This window comes from Sapajus apella, unplaced genomic scaffold (assembly GCF_009761245.1).
Source record: "Sapajus apella isolate SASKATOON/1434 unplaced genomic scaffold, GSC_monkey_1.0 scaffold141, whole genome shotgun sequence".
In the NCBI taxonomy this organism is placed as follows: Eukaryota; Metazoa; Chordata; class Mammalia; order Primates; family Cebidae; genus Sapajus; species Sapajus apella.
This window is the reverse complement of record NW_022437081.1, coordinates 3,154,045-3,176,563: the sequence shown is the minus strand read 5'-3', so window position 1 is coordinate 3,176,563 and position 22,519 is coordinate 3,154,045. Positions and strand designations below refer to the sequence as shown.

Here is a 22,519-nt window from a genome sequence, read left to right as displayed (position 1 = left end):
ACACGCATATCCTCACCAACTACACACTACTTTTGTAGGACCAGACAGTCCTGCTGGAAACATTGAAAAGTTATGAATTTCACAATTGTAACATTGTTTTCATGTTCTTTTTTTAATTTCAGCTCTGTTTAACCTCATCCCTGTGGGTCTGCGAGTGGTGGCTATCCAGGGAGTTCAAACCAAGCTGTACTTGGCAATGAACAGTGAGGGATACTTGTACACCTCGGTAAGCCTTTTACTGTATGCATGTTTTGACTATTATACTTTTTATCTGATATGAAAGAAAATGTGTTTCATATGTGTTATCATTACAGATTTCTGTGATGAGAGAAAGAATGTTGATGGAAATATTCAATTGAAAGGACAAATTAACTTTCTGTGAAAAATATATCTATTACTAATCAATTATTTGAAGCAAGCATTTTAGTATATAATCAAATATTCACTGAACATTTTTTAATACAGTGTCATTTGGATCATTTTGTGTAGCATATAATGGTCTGTCTTGCTGCCTTGCTTTGCAGCTGTGGGAAGCAAAGTCATTTCTTTAACTCAGTTGAACGTATATTTATCCAGGTTTACTCCTAGAAAAAATAATGAGCACTCTGCCTCAGATCAACTCAAGGACATGAAAATCAGTTTTAGAAGGGTTTTTCTAGAATAGAGTTCTATTTCTTATCCTCAGTTTGATTAGAACAGGATTCCTCATTGCTTCTCCTTTAAATATAAGCACAATTTAACCTTTCCTTTCCTACAAATTCTTGCTTGTCTTTTTCTTGTAACTTTGGAGTGAACAGAATGAAAAATGGAACTTTTTACAGATGAATGTATAAACAATATAGACTACAATTCAGTATGTAATATGGGGCCAAATTAAACTTTAAAAAAATGTTAGCATTTAGGTATAAGCAAAATGGTACAGTATTAGGCTTAGGATTTTATTTTTTATTGGTAGATCTAGTTTCAGATAGGAGACTATTTGGTATATGAATTTTTAATTTAATTTAATTTTTTTGAAACAGAGTCTTGCTCTGTGGTCCAGGCTGGAGTGTAGTGGTAACACTCCATATTTTTAGCAGAGACAGGGTTTTGCCATGTTGACCAGGCTTATCTTGAACTCCTGGTCTCAAGTGATCCACCTGCCACAGCCTCCCAAAGTTCCAGGATTAGAGGGGTGAGCCACCGTGCCCAGCCTAATATATGAATATTTTTTAAAGCTTTGTTTTGAATTAATGTATTTTAATAAAGGAAAAGAATGTTTAAAATGGAGAAAATTGCTTGTTGAACTTCTTACTAGCAAATCTTAAAGAAGGTTGTTAGTATGACTATAGAAATCTGTTCCTCAAACTGCAAGTGAAGCACTACCTTTTACCACGCTTGCTCGCTTGTTTCCTGAATTTCTTTCAAAGCCAGGTGTGCAGGAAGATTCTTGGCAGATATGGTGAAAACCATATCATAACCCTGTTTTGCAGAGGCCAAGATAGGAAAGAGGTGGGAGAAGATTAAGGCCACAGAGGGCCTGTTTATTTGGTAAATCAGGTAGTCTGTTTCATATTATGAAAAAAGTTATGAAAAAAAGATTATTATCGGCATATACCTCAAACCGTGGTCACTATCAGTATTCCTATCAGGCAATTTCATAAGTCTGATTGCTTAATAAATATAGGGACTTTGCTCTTTTTACTAAATGAAAAATGTGATTTTATGGCAAAGCTCATGAAATATGTCACTTTATTACTAGAGTGCTATTATGAAAGATAAGAAAGGGGATTTTATTTTAGATTTGTGTGCTAAGATAAGATAATTTAATAATGAAGGATTTTAAGTAATTTCCTTTAGATCAACAGACTGCCTCAACAGGACCAGATACAACAGTAGGTTTTTTAATAAAATAGATGCTTTCTGAAAATATTGTGAAGGCATGATAAGGAAATAGAATATACTGGGCATACTTTTGAGGAAGCACATGCCAGATATCATATGAAATAGTTACTGCTAAATCATCCAGAATTTCTCTGGCTTGCAATCACCATTAAATAATAAATTTTAAAACAACACAATTGAAGAATGTGCTTTGGAAATAATATTTAAGTAATAATGTGGAAAATTATTTAACTTGGCTTATATGTCAGGTGCCCCCACTCAAGAAAATTAGGGCATTCAGTATTCCACTTAAGGAATCAATATTGAAAATGCATAGCCTACCATTCAAATTAACCATTATTTCAGCAAACTGGTAAACGTCAATGTAAGGTCATTTCTAAGAAAGGCATCCCAGGGAAATGAGGACTAATAGTGAACTTCCTTTCCATGATGGATGTGCCAGTATACACCCAAATGTAGAACACCTCGTGTGTGTTTCCTATTAAGAAAAAAGAAGCCTTAACTAAATATTTCCTATTAGAGAAAAGGAACTCTGTTTTTGTTAAGGAGGAAATATGCCTGATTGATGGTCCTGGAGTTCATATAGAGAACGAATATTCAAATTAGTCTTCTCCAGGAAATAAATCAGAATCCTCTTTAGAATTTATTTTCCAGTTCTTCCAATTAACTCCTTATTGATTGTGGCTGGGAATCCCATACCATACTCACTGGGCACTTCATTTTGTTGTCATCTTACTTAAAGTGTGGTGTCCAGACTCTATTTAGGATGGACCTCTATCCTAGTGACTTCAGCAACTTATATTGCTGAGACCAAAAGCTCAATGAAATATCATGTATCATCAAAAAGAGACAGCAACCAAAGAAGAAGGATCACTCTTCTCTCTTATAAAACCATGGCACTTCTACTACAGAAATACTGTATGCGATTTTGCAAAGTACCTCTTAGCAAAGTGAAAATAGAACAGGACAATGACCTAAAGAGAAAGAAAAAGTAAGAAAAGGAAGTAAGGGGCTACTGATGTGGGCAAGTTAAAAAAATTAGGAAGTTATTGCAAATAATCTTGGTGAGGGATGACTATAGTCTGCCTAAAAGGTAGTTACAGTGGGAATGGCTAAAAGGAGTTGGATTGCTGAAATGCTTTAGAGGTAGAATCATCAGGATTTGGTGGCTGATTGGATTTGGAAGGAAAGCAGGACTACCATATGTGGTTAAACATGTATGGCTGCCATTCACTGAACAGATGAGAATGAGGTGTCTTCAGGTAGAGATTTAAAAAAAAAATCTTCATAGTAGTGCTCAGTGGATTATCAAGGGTCATGAGGAAGAGGGAGAATTTTGCCTCTGACATTTCGGCTGTTCAGGAAACTGTTAACCAAATGGGAATAAAGGGAAAAGGCAGATTTGAGGAAGATACCTGAGTATAGCTTTCAAGGGATATTTGAAAATATGGACTTAGCACTTGAGAAAGGGACATTAACTAGAAATAAAACTTGGGAGTTATCGCATGTAGGTGGCAGTCAATGCCATGGAAATGGCTATGAGAATGTGTAGCATAAGAAGAGGAGAGAGCTTGGCAAATAATATTAGAGAATAACAGCTTGGGAGTGACCAGCAGAGGAAGAATAACTAACTATGGCAGATACAATGGTATCACAAAAGCTAAATGTGGAAAGAGTTTTAAGGAGAGTCAGCAATGTGAAATGTTTCATATGAAGGTTGTGGGTGATCTTAATGAAAGCAGTTTCAGTGGAATATTGGGAACAGAAGCCAGATTTTAGTGGTTTGAAGAGTGAATGGGAAGAGAGGAAGTAGAGGCTACAGGTATAGAATTTTTAAGGGAAGGCAGAGGTGGGTGTGCATTTAGGGAAGAACACAGGGTTGAGGAAGACTTTGAGGGTTCTCTGGTTAAGGATGTCACTTGATCATATTTGTTAAGTAAATGAAAGGAACAAATAGAAAGGGACTGATTGAACACATAAGAAATGGTATTCTTTATGGAGTGGAGCTGCAGAAGAGATGAAAGGCTGATGGAATTAAGTGAAAGAATTAGATTCATCTTGAAAAGAAGGGACACTGAATCTCTAATGGGAGGCAAAGGGATGAGGACAGATACAGACACAGGTTTATTGAGTCTGCAAGTAATAGACCAGGAAGTAGAAGAATTTTCTACCAGACAATCTGCATTTTTCCGTTAAAGTAGAATAAGAGGTCATCTACTGAAAGTCAGAGTTTTGGGGGGTACCCATAGGTAAAGAAGGATGGGAACAACTGTTTTGGGCAAGGGGAATGGAAACAGTCTAATAAACAGGAGTAGATAAGCTAAGGCCATGGGTGAAATCCAACCCACTACCTGTTTGTGAAAATAAAGTTTTATTGGAACATAGCCACACTCATTCATTTACTTATTGTCTGTGGCTGCTTTTGCATGGCAACAGCAGAGCTGAATAGTTGCAAGAGGCCTTACGACCCACAAAGCCTAAATTATTTACCAAATAACTTGTCCCTTTATTTCCCAGAAAGTTTGCTGACCCATAGATTGTAATCAGATAATGATTCTCAGCATTAGGTACCCATCAGAATTATTTAGAGACCTTTAAAAAATTCCATTCTCTGTGCTACACTTGGACCAATTATATCAAAATATCCAAGGGTGGGATCTATGCATGAATATTTTCAAAAGCTCCTTGGCTAATGCTTATGAAAACCACTGATCTGGGCTTAAGAAAAATGATTGTTGAATGACACTGAGGCACTGAGGACCCACCACTGAAGTCAGAAACCATGAGTTTATATACATTTTATCCTTTATTCCAAATTCCTCATACCAATGTTTTTCTGCTCTTGCAACAAATTGCCTTTACATGTTTGAAGGACTGTTTCTTAAGATGACGGAAAATGCTGATCCCTGGAAGAGCTTTCTTATATTATCTCTTTTTCTTTATTCTACCTTCTTTTGCATTTCTACTTCTATATTCCTCAATTTTTTTAGGGGGGGAATTCAACTTTACATTTTTTTATCATTTATTTTCTCCCTTTTGTCTATTAAATAAAGAAACAACACCTCCACATTGTTATTGTTACAGAGATAGCAGTTTACTTTCCATGATTAATCTTGGAATTCTTGCACTGCACCCTCCCTTCCCCTTTTTTTTCTTGTTGCCATGGGGGACAGACTTGATGTAGGCTCAAGTGGCAGTGCAAAACCATCTGTGGCACAGAGAATCATAATTAGCCATTATTTCATAACATATTTGCTTTTGTCCATGATATATGCTGAGTCTTTCTGGGACTGCAGGGAAATTGTTATTGTGCATAGAAAACTTTACCTTTGGTTTTTCTTTAGCAGTAATAGGAAGTTGTATACAAGCTTTTGAGAGTCCCTCAAAACTTCACAGTATGAATATTTAATAGCATAAGGCTATTTGTAATAAGTGTTTTAAAACTGCTTGAAATAGTCATTAACTATAGAAAGTCACGAGTCTTAAATATAAAAAATTTTTAGTGTTCTCTGTCTAAATTTAATACAAAAGAAAAAACAGATATTAGAAACAGGATAACAAAAACTCAAAGTTAAAACAAAAGCAGTTTTTTAAATTTGGAATGTTCTAGAACTCACTAGCAGCAGCTCTTCCCATGTAATTACTCACGTTTCAGAAAAACCTACTTTTCCTTTTTCATAATACACAGTGTAGCTTGGGTTGAGGTTGGAGCAGGCAAAACGTATAGACAAGTAGAAATCCTTTGACAAGCCTTTTTCATTCATGCATTTCCAGGGAAAACTTGTAGGAGTGATTTTACTGTCATGTTTTGTAGTCCTGGGACTACCACAGCAAACTAGACGCAAGAGCAGAAAGCAGTTCTCTTTCTGACAGTCAGCTTGATGCCATGGGAATGAGACAGCTTGTGTTACTGATCCCAACGGCTCAGTCAGACTTGCAATCTGAATAAAAGGAACATATTTTTCTTCTCTACTGGATTATTTCTACATATCTTAAATTTACCATTTCTTCTCTCATTACATAGAGTTGTTCTTATGTATCACTCACAACATCTAATAATGAAATCTCTTTTGAAGTAATCACTATCAGAAATAGTGAAAAATGAAACAATACCAGCCCTTTAGCAGTTGTAACACCTTAGCTTCACTTGTTTTATTCTTTCACAATGTAGATTTGCTTTCTTTTAAGAATGTTATGTGCCTGAGTTAATATTTAGATTATATTTAATGCATTTACCTTAATTATTAAAATTTTATAATTTTTCAACACAGTAAAAATTTTTGGCCATTGTAAAATCAGGAATTACTGTTTTAAATAAACTAAATATGAGAAATATAAATATTAAATGGAAAAGTCTTCATTTGACCATGCTAAATATGTTACTTTTAGAGAGATGCATTTGATCATTTGATTACTGAGGTGTATGATGTATGAATACATGCATAAATATTCTTAGAATGCTTTTGCTGGTGAACAGGGAAAAGCCCGAGATGGCAGCCTGAGATGCAGCATTTACTACAGATAATTCAATTAGTAAGTGTTTTGTCATTTTCCTTGTTCTCAAAGACACTAACATGGAGTCTGTCAGTCATGTTAACATTCTTGGTAACTTCAAAACCCCTGTAGATGACCCATCCAATGAAACTGGTCCTTTTTAGCTGTAAGGATATTTTTCTATTCCTCAACCTTATCAATCTCATGGTCATACTTATGGACCTTTACGTATTCCAGATTATTGACCACTTTTCCATTACTTATTACCTCCTTCTTTTTTAAAAAAACAGCTTTAATGAGATATAGTTCAAAGATCATAAATTCATCCATTTAAAGTGTTACAATTCAGTTGTTTTAGTATATTTCACAGAGCTGCCCAACCATCACCACTGTTTAATTCTAGAATATTTTCATTACCCTAAATGAAGAAATTATACTAATTAGTAGACACACCTCATCCCTTTCCCCAGTCTCAGGCAACCACTAGTTTACTTTGTCTCTCTATGGATTTGCCCATTTGAAACATTTCGTACAAAAGAAATACAATATATGGCCTTTTATGACTGGCTTCTTACACTTAGCATAAAGTTTAAAAGACTTACATATGTTGTAGCATGTATCAGTACTTCATTCCATCTGATGGCTGAGTAATAGTCCATCATATGTATTTACATTGGTTCATTCACTGTCTCTTGATGGACATTTGGATTGTTTCCCCAGATACCTGCATAGCTGCTTCCTTCTCTTTGTTCATGTCTGAACTGGAATGACATTCTTTAGAAAGGCCATCTCTGACCACATTAACTAAAGCAGTACATTCATTGTTTGTATTATCCACATTCATCTTCTTCAAGGCCTTATCACTATTTAAAATTATTATTTTGTGTGTTTACTTTTCATCTTCTCAAACTAGAATTTAACATGTTGACAGCATATATTTCATTTTTCTTATTCACTACTGCATTCCCAGTACCCTGATTAATGCATGCTGTTGTTTTCTCAATACATATTTACTGACTTTGTTGTATTCAAAAGGGAAAGATAATATGTACTACTTATAAGTCTGATTTGAGTTGCTTTGCTTAATTTTTTTTATTTGGAAATAACTTCAAACTCATAGAAAGTTTGCAAGCATAACACTATTACAAATAACTCCGTATATCCTATCCTCCAATTCATTTTGCTCCATTTGCTTTATCATTTGTTCTTTCTTTCTCACACCCACACAGTTTTCTGAGCCATTTGAGAGTATGTTGTACCCTGGCACTTTACACCTATTTCCTAAGAATAGGGATATTCTCTTATACACTGACAGTAATGAACTGCAGTAAATGTAACACTAATACAGTATTTTATCTAATCTGTCCATATTCCAATTTTTTTTCTTTTTCTCATTTATTTATTTTATTGCATTTAAGGTTTTGGGGTACTTGTGAAGAACATGCAAGATTGTTGCATAGGTACACACATGGCAGTGTGATTTGCTGCCTTCCTCCCCATCACCTACATCTGGCATCTCTCCCCTTGCTATCTCTCCCCAACTCCCCACCCCCCACTGTCCCTCCCCTATTTCCCCCCAACTGACCCCAGTATCAAATATGTTCATTTTTCGCTTCAGTAGAGAATCCAGTCTAGGATCACTTACAGCATTGGCATGTCTCCTTAGTCTCTTTTAATCTAGAACATTCCCAGAGACTTTCTTTGTGTTTTATGACATTGGAATTTTTGAAGAGAAGAACCACTTTCTAATTTTAAAGTAAGCATTCACAATTTTGGGGTTGCTTGATGGTTTTTCTTAATACAATTGAGATTAAGCATTTCTAGCCAAAGTCTGCATAGGTGATAGTATGTCCTTCTTAGGGTTTCACATCTGGAGGTATGCAATATTCATTTGCCCCTCGTTGGACATTAATTTTGGTGATACAATCAAAATGTTGTCTGATTTCCCCTTGAATAGCTCTTGGTTTTCTGGATTTGTGTATGTGTGTGTGTATATTTTTTGCAACTAGTAAATAATCCATTGGGAGATACTTTGAGACCATGTAAATATCTTGCTCCTAAGAGCCCAGTTTTTAATATTATGTTTTCAGTAATCTCAAACCTCTTTAGAAAAGTAAAATAATTAGTCCATAAGTTGAGAAATAACCAGTGATTCCTAGATATGTCATATGAGTTTACTGATAGCTAAACTAAGGTAGAAAAAAATTAATATATATTTCCAAAAAAATAAATGTCATAAAAAATACAATCTGGCAGAAATTTCTGGATTCAGCATTCTAATCACTGGCCTTAGATACAATTAATGGAAGGGTTGTTTGCATTGTTCAGGTGCAAGAAAATCTATTCTGATATATGTTTTAATTTTATACTATGAGTAGGGGATTTGTTCATGTTAAGATGCCTCGGATGTTTAGTATGTTTACCTGTCAACTGTATGCTCACACTTTTCCTGATTTGTTGACATCCTGTGATCTTAATATGTGACAATCGAAGACCTAATTTTCAATGGGATGGCTTTGCATCTTTAGCTCTTATTCTAATATAGAAAGGATGTCAAACTTTAGATGAACTTATTGATCAATTTACAGTGATGAATGTACTTCTAGCAAATATTTATAGCATGTAAAATGTTTGAATTATGTCAGATGGCATATCAGCAAGTATATCTAAATTCTAGGGCTACTTTTTAGAGACTTGCAAATCTAAGAATTAAATGAAGAGTTTTGTTTAATCATGAAAACTCTTTAAGGAAGTGATATGGACTCAATTATGGAAGGAAATAGATTTAAAATAAACACAAGCAGTATCATATCCAATATTGAAGAAAATGATCATTATCAAATAAAAATAAAAAGCACAGGCACAAAGATATTCTAACTTCTCATTACAATTTTTGCTTATTGGTATACTTCAGTTAATTAACAAATTGTTGAATTTGATTTATTTAATTTAAAATGGGAAAAGTATTTACTATCAAAACTTAAGTTCCTAATTTTCATGCATAGTATAGATTTGATAAACTTTTTTGAAGAATTACTTAATTTTTATGGGATTAAATGTTTCTGATGAGTGTTTCCATTCACACTAATGGTTTGTATGGGTAATTATACAAATACATATATATTTCTGAATGCTATCAGTAGGAATGGAAAATAGAGAAAATTATATTTTTATAGGAAAAAAGCAGAGAAAATAAGCAAATTTTATTTGTTACTAAATGGTCTTCTAGCTCAAAGAGTTAGATTTTATGATTTGAAGAGGTGTCCAGTTATTGAGTTGGTGTTAAGATAGAAGTCTTTAAATTCATTGCAGTGAAAAATATACAGAAGTAGCAGTATTCATTTTAGATTTTACTTCAAAACACAAGTAAATCAGCATAATTTTCAAGACCAAAGTACATTTCCTATATCACAGATTATTTCATGTTTATTATTCTTTGCAGTTTAATGTAAGTTTCACTAAAATATGAAAAAAAATCTAACTTGGCATTATTTGAATATGAAATTGCATAAATCTGGTTACTTGTACCTTCAAAATCAACTATTTTCTCCTTGTGGACGCTAAAAAATAACAAAAGCGGGTAAATTATTTAGGGGACAGTCTAGTGTTTTAGGTGTAAGAATGAGTGAGGATGGTACTTTCTGAGAAATCAGGGAGACAGTATTGCTTGTAACTAAATAGAATGAGATTTGCTCTGTATTCTGTTTTTGAGGCCAAGTTAAAAAAATATCCAAATTAAAGGTTATGGAGCACATATTTAACAGAGTGTTTCATGGTTTTAACTCTGAAGCTAAATTCATATTTGTGGGAAAAAGCCAGACTCTTTGAAGCTAAACAATAAAATAATTGGCAACAATGACTAAGAGGAATTTTAGCAAGTAAAGCCAGATGTAAGGGAATTTACACACACACATACACACACACACACACGAAAGACAAATGGAAAAAAGTAATCTTATATTCATTGCTCTGTTGCTATAACAGCACTAGATATTTTGGAATTCCTAAAATAATTCTAAGTTTTAAATGCATAACCTACACTGAACATTTGGAGATTGCTCTAGCGACATATTTGGTAATGCTAAATAGCTTTATGAAAGAGAGCAAATATGACTTTTTAGCTTTATTTTATGTGATTATCCAGTGATTCTCATGTCTTGGTGAAGACCACGGTTTTCAGTCTCTGTCTCCTTTTTTGTATCATTTTAATCCACAACATGATAGAAAAAAAAGAACAGCTCATCAAGATATTTTTTCCCCATGAACCTTGTGCATTGAAGTAATTTGCTATGCTCATTAATTAGTAACTGATTTGTTTTATCTCTACTTCCCCCTTATTCATAGAGCAGCCTAGCAAAATTATATTTTTAACACATATTTATTGAAATAATTAATAGATATATATATGATAAAGCAAAAAGGCTGGCGATATTATTTGTCAGGCCTATTGAATATTTTAAATAAGTTACAGAGACCAATTATAAACTTTCATGGGTTCTATAAAGTGTTAACATTTTAAAATTATGTAAGGAAGTGAATTACTGAGATATAAGAAAAAAAAGTGGAAGCTACAGCACTAGTTTCAATAATTATACCACTTAAAGGGAATTGTAACTTCTGAACAGGGAAATCTTAAATGAAAGCATTTTCTGATCATTATAATAGCTGTAACCAAGGTTAATAACTGGCAAGGCCCTGAATAATACATTTAATAAGTTTTGTTCATACTGAATTTGTGAATAAATACCACATCTATACTAACATTCTGATTAAGTTATTCATCAGGTACTCTGATGCTAACTACTTTTGACAATTCTGGAAATAGAACTACTGTGAAAGCCTCAATTGATTTCTTGGATGGATTTTGCATATAGCCAGCAGCCATAATATATAACATCTCCTTTTAAAAGGCCTCAGATGTGTATAGGAATTCTGGCATATCATATAACAAAAGTAGTTAAAATGAGGTATGATGTTCATTTTTATCCAAGAAAAAATATAAAAATTTGGAAGAGTCAAATGTAAATAACAACTCGAAAGTATTATAACTTAGTCTGTAATAATACAAAGGGTAAAAAATATCTGATAGAAAGAGGATGTGAATCATTCCATAATACTTTCATAATTGTCAATGAGATACCAGGAAATGACAGTGATAGCTTTCAGAAATGAAATTCGAACAGATAAAACTTCGTTGTATGTAGTAAATAGTATAACAAAAAAGCCTGTGCATAACAAATCTATTGCTATCCTGGCCACAAAATCATGAAGGCTACAACAACAAAAGTCCTCTTTAGAGTGCTTGGTTGTCAATTTGATTAAAGACTTCTTAAAAATATTTAAAATATTCCCTGGTTCCTTCCCATGTCATGACAATGATTCACCATAATAAACGTGTGTAGTGCTATTTGCACTGAGGAAGATAGAGCCTATGGGAGACCTGAAGCGGAGAGCTTTTATATTGTATCATAACCTTTGAAGTAGAAATTTCCTGAAAACTTCCTTCATTCCTCTTCAAGTTTCAGAGAGCCCAGCTGCACATCTAATCTCCCAGAGAAGCTAAAGCATAAAATGGTCCAGGAGCTTTGTCAACCAATTGATTAGCATATACCTGTTGAATATCCACAAGGTACTAGTCACCCCAAACCATGATCATATGATCATGTTGATCCATTCATACTGTCAATGTCTGGAATTTATAGTGTACATAAGGAGATTCATCCTAAATTCAGATCTGTAATTGTTAATAGTTGATCTACTACAGGATCAGCATAAACTGTTTCATCCCGACTTCTGCAGCTTGGCAATGCTATTTTTAGTCCAGAACTCACTGTAAGAATATTCCATATAGGGAAACAATTTGAATGCCTTGGGGATGGGGGTGGGTGAGAGTGCATCATTATGGAAATTTACCAGTTATATCAAACAATATATATAATTTTGCGTGGCACCACAGACTTTAGCAGATCACACTAAGATCATGCTTATATGGCTTGAGGACGTAAAATTGAGTACACTGGAAAATGGTTTTCAATTATATCAAGAAATGATATAGGATAAAGTACTTTAAAATTTTTATATATGTGTGACTCAAAAGAAAAAAAAAAAGGCTCCCACTTGCCCAGCACAAGTGGATTATGGTAGATTCAACCAACCAAAGCTTTTAGATATATCAGAGTCCACACTGCATGTTTGGCCAGTGACACAGGGATATATTCCCTCCATTTTTCTATTATTTCGAGTTACAATAGTAGACATAACAAAGAGAAACAATGCTGACCCGTAGACAGAGATACAACTTCCTGAAGCTATAACCTGCAAGATACATTAACACCTGGTATTTTGAGGAACAGAAAGTGCTTATTTCCAAAAAAGAAAAAGAAAAAGAGTTCTACCATTGGCTTTCATGAGTGATGAGGAAACAGCAAAGTTTTGACCCTTTATCTCCTTCTTCTTTGAGATTTCTGTTACTCATTTACCCCTTCCCTGTGATTAGATGGGTGGTTAACACTAGAAGCAATACGTGGATACAAAACATATTTATAAAACCTCTTCATTACATTTATATTTCTCTTATCTTTACCCAGTAAGGGAAACGACCAGGCCAACTCATTATGTTTCTCCGTACTGCTCTAATCCAAGAAGAATTATTTGCTTGAACAAAAAAGTTCTGTTTTCAGTAGGGCTGTCAAAAAATCAAAGCTCATGTACATCACAAGGGTATTTCAGTCAAACAATTATTAAAATATCACATAAGAAAATACACTCAGCAGACACTTTAAGTGCTAATATCTCTGATCAAGGCATGAGACTTTTTTAAACAAATAATTAAACTTGAAAATAGGGGGTCAGCAGAACCACGATGGGTGGTTTTGCCGAGTTATTTTCTTTGCTGTGGTCCTTGGCCTCAAATGTCCTCATGGAGGGCAAACAAAACAGCATTTTATTTCATGTTCTTTTTTCCCGTAGCCTACTTACTTGAGGTATGCTTTCTCTTCAAATTTTGAGGTGAGACTTTATTCTTCTATGTAACTCATGTTTATGCCTCCTCTGCTTGGGGGCAGCTGTCTTGAACCTCAGAAGCCTTGGGGAGAAATAGGAGTTTCAGCATAAAGCGAGGTGTTTGGTTTGGCTTGGTTCATTTGTTTTTCAGTATCTATAACACATTCTAGTGATGCTCATCTGTTTGCATGAACCACTCATTGTCCTTGCTGTCAGAGGCAAAGGTTCTGCCTCTTGGGGCTTGAGTGTAGGTGTGGACACATGGAGAAAGTTGTTTTGCAACAAGCTTCCTGGATAGTAGTGTTGCTTTGTAATTGTGTAAAATCAAGACATTCAAAAGATGCTAGCAGATAGATGAGAGATGATAATAGTAAAGAAATAAGAATTCCGTAAATGTAAAACAATTCTGAATTATTTCAGACCTAGTTACCTTTCTTTTTGGCAGTCAGGACACCATTCTTGGGAGTTTCAGGAAATCAAAATGAAAATGAAAGGCAGTTTATTCCACAAGGTTTTTAGTATTCTCTGAAATTCTGACTAGCATCTGCCCTCAGGGTTCAACAGTGTGAGAGCTTCTGGTCCAGATGCCCAGTAATCTCTGTATCACCTCTGTAGTAAGAAATACACTATAAAATGGAGGAAATTCAATTATTTAGTAGAGGAGACTATATGATGGCAGATATTTTCAAAGATGCTTATCATTGCTTTTCTCTCCATCTGTGCTAATATTCACATGCATACCTAGGTAAATAGGCTTTAAATGCTTTGATTTCATACTCAAAAAATGCTATTGTTCATTTAGCATTTTTCTATTAGAATATTTGAAAAAGTATTTTTATGGTAAATATAGAAGCATTTGAGCAATCTTCTTTTTATATGGTCAGTTTTCCATTTTGAAGGGGAAACACTTGTCCTTCTTGTCAGAATTATTGTGAACTGCCTTAGTTTAAAAATTGGAACCAAAATGAGATTGTATTGTTACTGGGGTAGGTTGTTTTTCATAATTTTATTACTAATATATAATAATTGTACATATTTGGGGGATATATGTGGTATTTTACTACATGTATACAATGTGTAATTATCAAATCAGGGTAACTGGGCTATCTATCACTTCAAACATTTCCCTATTGTTTGTGTTGGGAATGTTTCAAATCTTTTCTTCCAGCTACTTTGAAATAATTTATAAATTTTTGTAAACTATAATTTCCCTACTGTACAATCGAATACTAGAATTATTCCTTCTTTCTAACTGTATTTTTGTACCCATTAACCAACTTTCCCCCATTCCCACTCCCACCTACTTTTCCAAGACTCTGGTAACCATCATTGTACTGTCTATCTCCAGAAGATCCAATTTTTTTAGTTCCCATATGTGAGTGAGAACATGAAGTTTTTGTCTTCCTGTGTCTGGCTTATTTCACTTAACATAATGACCTCCATTTCCATCTATGTTGCTGCAAATGACATGCTTTCATTCTTTTTTATGGCTGAATGGTACTCCATTGTGTGTTATGTACCCCATTTTCTTTATCCATTCATCTGTTGATGGACACTTAGGTTGATTCCATATCATGGCTGTTGTGAATAGTGCTGCAGTAAACATGAGAGTGCAGATATCTCTTTGATATGCTGATTTACTTTTTTTTTAGATATATATACCTAGTAGTGGTATTGCTGGATCATATGGTAGTTTTAATTTTAGTATTTTGAGGAACCTCCATTCTGTCTTCCATAATAGCTGTACTAATTTACATTCCCAACAGTGTATGAGGAGTCTCTTTTCTTCACATCCACACCAGCATCTCTTATTTTTGTCTGTTTTATATTAGCCATTTTAACAGAGGTGAGATGATAGAGATGATATCTCATTATGATTTTGATTTGCATTTTCCTGATTAGTGATGTTGAGTGTATTTTTCATGTGTCTGTTGAAGAATTGTCTTCTTTTGAGAAATGTCTATTCAGATCTTTTGCTCATTGTGTCTGTGTGTGTGTGTGTGTGTGTGTGTATAGCTATTGAGTTGTGTTCCTTATATATGCTGATTATTAATCCCTTGTTAGATGGACAGTATGCAAATATTTTCTCCCATTCTGTAGGTTGTCTCTTCACTCTTTTGATTGTTTCCCTGCTGAGCAGGAACTTTTTAACTTCGTGTATTATTTGTCTATTTTTAAAATTTTGTTTCCTGTGCTTTTAAGGTTTTACGCAAAACGTCTTTGCCAAGACCAATGTCCTGTAGCATTTTCTGAATGTTTTCTTCTATTAGTTTCACAGCTTCAGGTCTTACTTTTAGATCTTTAATACATTTTGGGTTGATTTTTTATATGTTGAATGTGATAGTTATTGTACTAGCTAAATGCTGATATAAAAGCATGCCGAAGGAAGATAGATCATTATTTTGTTTTGGATTCTCACATTGCTTTAACCATCCATGCTTAATTGTTTTATTATTATTTCCTGAAATGTTATTATGCATCATTGAATACTAAGTCAACCTTTCAGAGGCTTTATATGCACACATTCTAGGCTTTTTCTAAATATAGCTAATCATCAAGTATAGGCGTCACAGAGTTTGTTTGAGTCACTCCTTTAATATGATATAATTTTCTTAGCTGACATTATATAGATTTTATCAAACCTAAAATTGGGTAGTCCAAGAAATTCTACTGAGACATCAGTGTCATTTGCATAGAGGCCTAAGTATGTTAAGATCTCTATATGAAATGTGTTGTAAGAGTATGAAATATTATTCTGCTGATTTATTGAATAAATAACATGTATTAATAATTCAATCTTGCTTTTTATATGTCTCAGACCTCTGAACCTGACAGATCTCAAACTTCATATAGCATTTGCAAGTCATGAAAAATGAAAATTGGGCACACTGTGAGATCTGAACCTGACAGATCTCAAACTTCATATAGCATTTGCAAGTCATGAAAAATGAAAATTGGGCACACTGTGAAAAATCCTGGAATGTATCACCAGCAAATTGTTCATTTATAGCACATTAGTTAATTATTTCACAAATCGTTCATCATGTTCCCATTTCTCTTTTATAAGCACAATAACACTTTCTTTTACAGAATGTTGCCAACTTTTAATTTCTTAATGAATTAATGACTCTTTCATACATTATAAATAAGAATATAGTTCACCTAACCAAGTGGCTAAACAGCATTTTAAAATATTTGTTGGAACATTAGGGAAAAATTGATGCCAACCAGTATCAGTTTTGCATAAATAGTATTTTTTTCTCCTAGAATATAAGATTAACCTTTTTTCTTAAAAGTTTGCAGCAAGATGTTAAAGCACAATAATATTCTTCATAGGAAGTTTATCTAAGTACAGCTGTAGTAAAGAATTTTTCTTTTTTATGAGATTTTATTGAACCTTTATTTGCTGTTATTGTGGTCGCCCAACCTATTACCATCTCATCACAAACCAGCATTTCAGTATACTGAGAAAATTACTGTTTCAGGAAGCCACATGCAGTACTACTACATCAGAATACATTGAGAGTCAAAAGTCCATAGATACCCTTGATAAAAAAAAAATAAATAAATGTTCTCACTCTATATAGGAGGATCTCACCTAAGGGAATTTAGTTTGTAACATGCAAGAGAAACTTTGCTATAAAAATAATTTCAATTTAAATTGCTTCTAGGATTCTAAGAGTAGCATTATAGAGACAGCTCAGTGTAATAATAATATTAAAATACACACTTTTAAGTATGACAATTCATATGTTTAAAGTCCTATTGCCTGCATTATCTTACATAATACTATGTGCATTTGTCAAGTGATGAAGGAAAACTGCTGTATTTGGCTTGCTATTTTGTACTGTTGAATTAAATATGAAGTCCAAGTAAATATATTTGTAACAGTAAGTAAATAGTGATGATGTGCAATACATCATTTTGTCCATTTTTTTTTCATTTGTGACAGTTATTTCTTTCATGGTGTAGGGTCACTCTGAAAGGGTTATTTCATTCTACAAGTTATAGATGAACTACCTTTATTTGTTAGACAGTGCTGGTCAAGAAACCATTAATTGGCTTTCTTGCAAGATACAATAACTTCTCTTTCGGTGTTTGATGAGTCTCAATTTTGTACAGAATTCCCAAATCATTGCCTCTGGTATGATTTTGTGGCAGACTTGTATAGTTTCCAAAAGTCTTGGAAAGTTCTTTTGCTGTTGTGACATTGCTAGTGGTCCCAAAGGCAATTATGCAACTTTAGTGGTCATCCCACTTAATTAAAGGGAGAAGTGTTGCTCTAGATAGTTTTATTATGTTTCCTTGTGGTTGCTAAATGAAACATACTAGCTCAACAGTACTTCCTGCTTTTAATTGAAATTTTGTTTTGTAAGACTATTTAGTAGTTCATTTTCCTTTCAGGTGTAACATTCTGAATTCAAATGAGATAGGATTTTTTTTGGTTTGTTTTTCCTTTATTGTTTGATGTTCTCTGCAATTGTTCCCTTTCTTGAATTGTTTATGGAAGGACTCACTGCCTTCATATTTTTATTTAGCAAAAAACCTCTTGAGTAGAAGAGATTGGATTGCATGTCCTTGAGGCCACATACCCTTTTTGAGCTTCATTAAATCAATTATAAATATTGATATTAGAGATAAGTAATATCAGGTAATATCAGGCTATTTTCTTGTGATGTTACAACCTCATAAAAAGACTGCAGAGGCATCACAGTGCCTCATTTTGTGTTTTTTTGTTTGTTTGTTTGTTTTTTTGAGACGGAGTTTCACTCTTGTTACCCAGGCTGGAGTGCAATGGCGCGATCTCGGCTCACCGCAACCTCCGCCTCCTGGGTTCAGGCAATTCTCCTGCCTCAGCCTCCTGAGTAGCTGGGATTACAGGCACGCGCCACCATGCCCGGCTAATGTTTTGTATTTTTAGTAGAGACAGGGTTTCACCATGTTGACCAGGATTGTCTTGATCTCTTGACCTCGTGATCCACCTGCCTCGGCCTCCCAAAGTGCTTGGATTACAGGCTTGAGCCACCATGCCCGACCCCTCATTTTGTGTTCTTGAAGCACAATGTGTATAATATTTTTTTCATATGTCCTTTATTTCCAAATGTTTCTTGCATGTGAATCTGATGTTTACCAAACTATATTTTAACGTATTTGAATATAAGCATGGTACCTTCTCCTTCTTTTATATTTCCCACCACACCAAATTCATTACTAAGTACCCAGTAGCTATTTTACCAATATTTGCTAAATAAATGATAGGAGAGAATTTTACTATTGTAAGAGGCCAAAGACTGAGAAAAAAAAAATGAGTGAGTTTTCTCTTTTACATAAGAAAAGGTGACTGGATCAAAATGATACACTTTAGTAAGGAAGCATTTGGAGGTTCAAATTATGTGTGTTTCACAATATCGCCATGAAGAATTAGAAATACAGGAATGCAGTTTCTAACCCCTGTTCAAATGAATGTATGAATTTGAGCAGCTCCCTTTCTTGGTCAGTTTCTCAATTACCTTAAAGATCAAATGATAGTGTATAATATATTCCTTTGTCATCTTAAGTCTATTTTGCAAGTAATAAATGCATTAACTTTGCATCTGTTATTAAATTTTTAATAAAATCTACAGCAATCACTTTATGTAGAATGTAGATCTAATGAGTGCTTTTTAGTGCTGGGTAGCCAAGGAATTATCTTTGAAATAGATGGGATATACCTAGGGAAATTAGCAATTATTGCCTGCTTGTGATTACAACAGTGAACGTAGGTTTCTAATGAATCTTTCATGACAGCATTCTTTTATTTTCCTCTGCCTTTCATTATTTGGTTTATTTATATAAAAGTAACAGAATTCCACTGGGGACATAACTGGATTTGACCAATAAAGGTTGATTGTTTGTGCCTTCTAATTGGCTCCACTTAAATGGTCTTGCTCTTCATCCCGATGAACTATGGAAAATGTCACATTTCCTTGGCCTATGACTCATATAAGAAATAAATGTGTGAATAGTGTCAAAATATAGCAATTTGCTGTATGTAAAGGGAGGTGGACAGCTTTTGAAAATGGTAAGGTATATAACAAGATATTTATAAACTGAAGAAAATTCTCATTTGGTCTTAGACATGTGCTTCTATGGTGCATGTACTTGCTAAATCATTTCATGTGGGCTTACTTGCCTAGTCTGTATACTTGCCCCACTGATAATGACTCAGGAAGCAAATCAAGTGGACTTAAAAGTCAAATATCAGTACCCCATACAAGAGAAGAGACACGACTTCTTTACTCTTTTAACATTAGAGCTGTGTGTGTGTGTGTGTGTGTGTGTGTGTGTGTGTGTGTGTGTGTTTAGTTTCCATCAAAGCACTAATGGTCCTGCAAATTAAGTGGATTCAGAATCTTCATAGTTCTTGACAGATAATATTTGTCTTCAAATATATTTTTGCAGGAGGAACTTGGAATCAGTGATCTTACTATGTTTCTTTAAAATGTTATAGTTTGTGCATAAATAGGAATTTTATAACATAACTCTATGTCCTCTAATAGCTGTGTTTAATTTCATTGCCATTTAGTGATCAACTAAAGGAGTTTGTAAACTATAATCTCGCTTTTTCCTGGCTCATTTATGAGGAAATGGACAGAACTCCTTGGGTTTAATTTTCAGAAATCCCAAATATCAACATTTTTTATACTTGATAGAATTCAATATAAAGGAATAAATAAGCAAAACTAAAGCCAACCTGGTGCATTAGCCCCTCCTCTCACTCCAGATCACCAGAGCTGGAATGTTTCTTCTGCTAACAATTCCTCTGAAGAATTCTCAAGCATGTTTTCTTGCCAGCAAAAGTAATATAAGTCCTAGGCAATAATGGCTTGATAAATTCATAGAAAACAGAAGATTTTCATGAATATATGAGAAGCTTGCAGACATTTTTCAGCAACACAAATAAAACCTCCTAACATAATAAATAACAGGTACTTTTGGGGAGTAAAATTATTTTAATTTGACCTATGATTACATATCTTGTATATTCTGTTAAGCCAACAGATCCCTTCTAATGAAGATCAACTTCTCTAATACTATTTTGCTGAGTTTGGAATGGAACTATAGATTGGATAATTACCATCCGAGGGAGTAAAGCCTCTAACTAACACAATTACTCACATTTATTCACATGGCATGAAAAGAAAAATAACAAATGGTTTGAAAGACTGCACTGTGGGGGGCAAATTAAACAAAGGAACATACACACACACACAACTCTGATATTAACAGAGGAAAGGAACTTACAATGATGTAGCCTTCCACTGTTGGCACATTTTGTTTTCTGTCTTACAGACACAGCCCACCTGAATGGCACAACTTGTGCAGGCAGTGTAAATATTTACTAGACATGGCAATGCATGACATTTTCCATCTCAAAATAGATTTCTAGACAGGTATGGGAAAGAATTACAGTGGTAGCTACACACAACCTTGTTTTCCTTGTATACAGAGACAGAAAATAGGGATATAGGGGAATCTACTCTTGATACCAAATACAGCCACCATAAGCATGTACAGACATACCTCATCTTATGATTTGCAGGTGTTGCATTTTTTACAAATCAAAGATTTGTGGCAACCCTGCTTCAAGAAAATCTTATCAGCGCCATTTTTCCAACAGCATGTGCTTACTTTATGTTTCCAGATAACACTGGTAATTCTTGAAGTATTTCAAACTTTTTCATTATTGTTATATCTGTTATGGTGATCTGTGTGATCACTGATCTTTGATGATAACTCTTGTAATTGTTTTGGGGCACCACAGATCATGCCTATATAAGATGGCAAACTTAATTGATAAATATTGTGTGTGTGCTGATTGTTCTACTAACAGGCCATTCCTCCATCTCTCTTTTTCTACTTGGGCCTCCCCATTCCCTGAAACACAATATTGAAATTGCGCTGACTAATGACTATACATTGGCCTCTAATTGTTGAAGTGAAAGTAACAGTTGCACTTCTCTCACTTTAAATCAAAAGCTAGAAATGATTACTCTTAGTGGGAAAGGTATGTCAAAAGCTGAGATAAACCAAAAACTAGCCCTCTTGTACCAGTTAGCCAAGTTGTGAATGCAAAGAAAAGTTATTGAAGGAAAGTAAAAGTGCTACATTAGTGAACACATAAATCATAAGAAAGAAATAGCCTTATTACTGATATGGAGAAAGGTTTATTGATTTGAATAGAAGATCAAACCAGCCACAACATTCTTTTAAGCCAAAGACTAACCTAGGGCAAGGCCCTAACTATCCTCAATTCTGTGAAGGCTGAGAGAGATGAGGAAGCTGCAGAAGAGAAGTTGCAACCTAGAGGTGGCTTCATGAGGCTTCAGGAAAGCCACCTCTGTAACATCTCTGTAGTAAGTTTTTCTGTGGGTAAAGTCATATCATACAACATCACATACTACAGAAAAATCTTTCATGAAAGGAAGTGTCCATTGATGCAGCAAATTTAATTGTTCTCACAGAAATTGCCAGAATCAGCCTGACCTTCAACATCTGCCATCCTGATCAATCAGCAGTTATCAACATCCAGGCAAAACCCTCAAGCAGAACTAAGGATGTGACTTGCCAAAGGCTCAGATGATCATTGGCAATTTTTTTTTAACAATAAAGTATTTGTAAGCTAAGGTATATGCACTGAATGTTTACACATAATGCTATTGCACACTTATAGACTATAATATAGAGTAAGCATACTTTTGAAATGTACTGGGAAAGCAAAATTCATGTGACACACTTTATTGCAATATTCACTTTATTGAGATACTCACTTTATTGGAGTAGTCTGGAATTGAATCTGTAATATCTCCAAGGTATGCCTGTATATCCGATCACTTCCAATCTGTGTGCTCTTGGGAAAGTTACCTAATAGAATACTTAATAAAAATGGTGTATGGGGCTGGGTATGGTGGCTCATGCCTGTAGCCCCAGCACTTTGGGTGACTGAGGTGGAAGGATCACTTGAACCCATGAGTTCAAGGCAAGCTTCTGCAACATACAAAGAAAAAAAAAATAGCCAGGCGTGATGACATGTGCCTGTAGTCCCAACTACTCAGGAGTCTGAGGTGGGAGGATTGCTTGAGCCCAGGAGATTGAGGCT

General features: G+C 34.4%; 1 protein-coding gene and 1 long non-coding RNA gene across 2 annotated transcripts in view; both read left to right on the top strand.

Annotated features, from left to right (window-relative positions):
* Positions 1-22,519, top strand: part of FGF13 (fibroblast growth factor 13) — a 77,562-nt gene that overhangs the window by 8,249 nt on the left and 46,794 nt on the right. Inside the window, exon 3 of the mRNA XM_032264072.1 lies at positions 123-226. Coding sequence (XP_032119963.1) covers positions 123-226 — 104 coding nt within the window. The remainder of the gene's footprint in view (positions 1-122; positions 227-22,519) is intronic.
* Positions 1,812-21,710, top strand: LOC116540532. Its single transcript, XR_004264485.1, has 3 exons — positions 1,812-1,825; positions 2,796-2,802; positions 21,557-21,710. It is a non-coding gene; the product is annotated as an uncharacterized LOC116540532 (long non-coding RNA).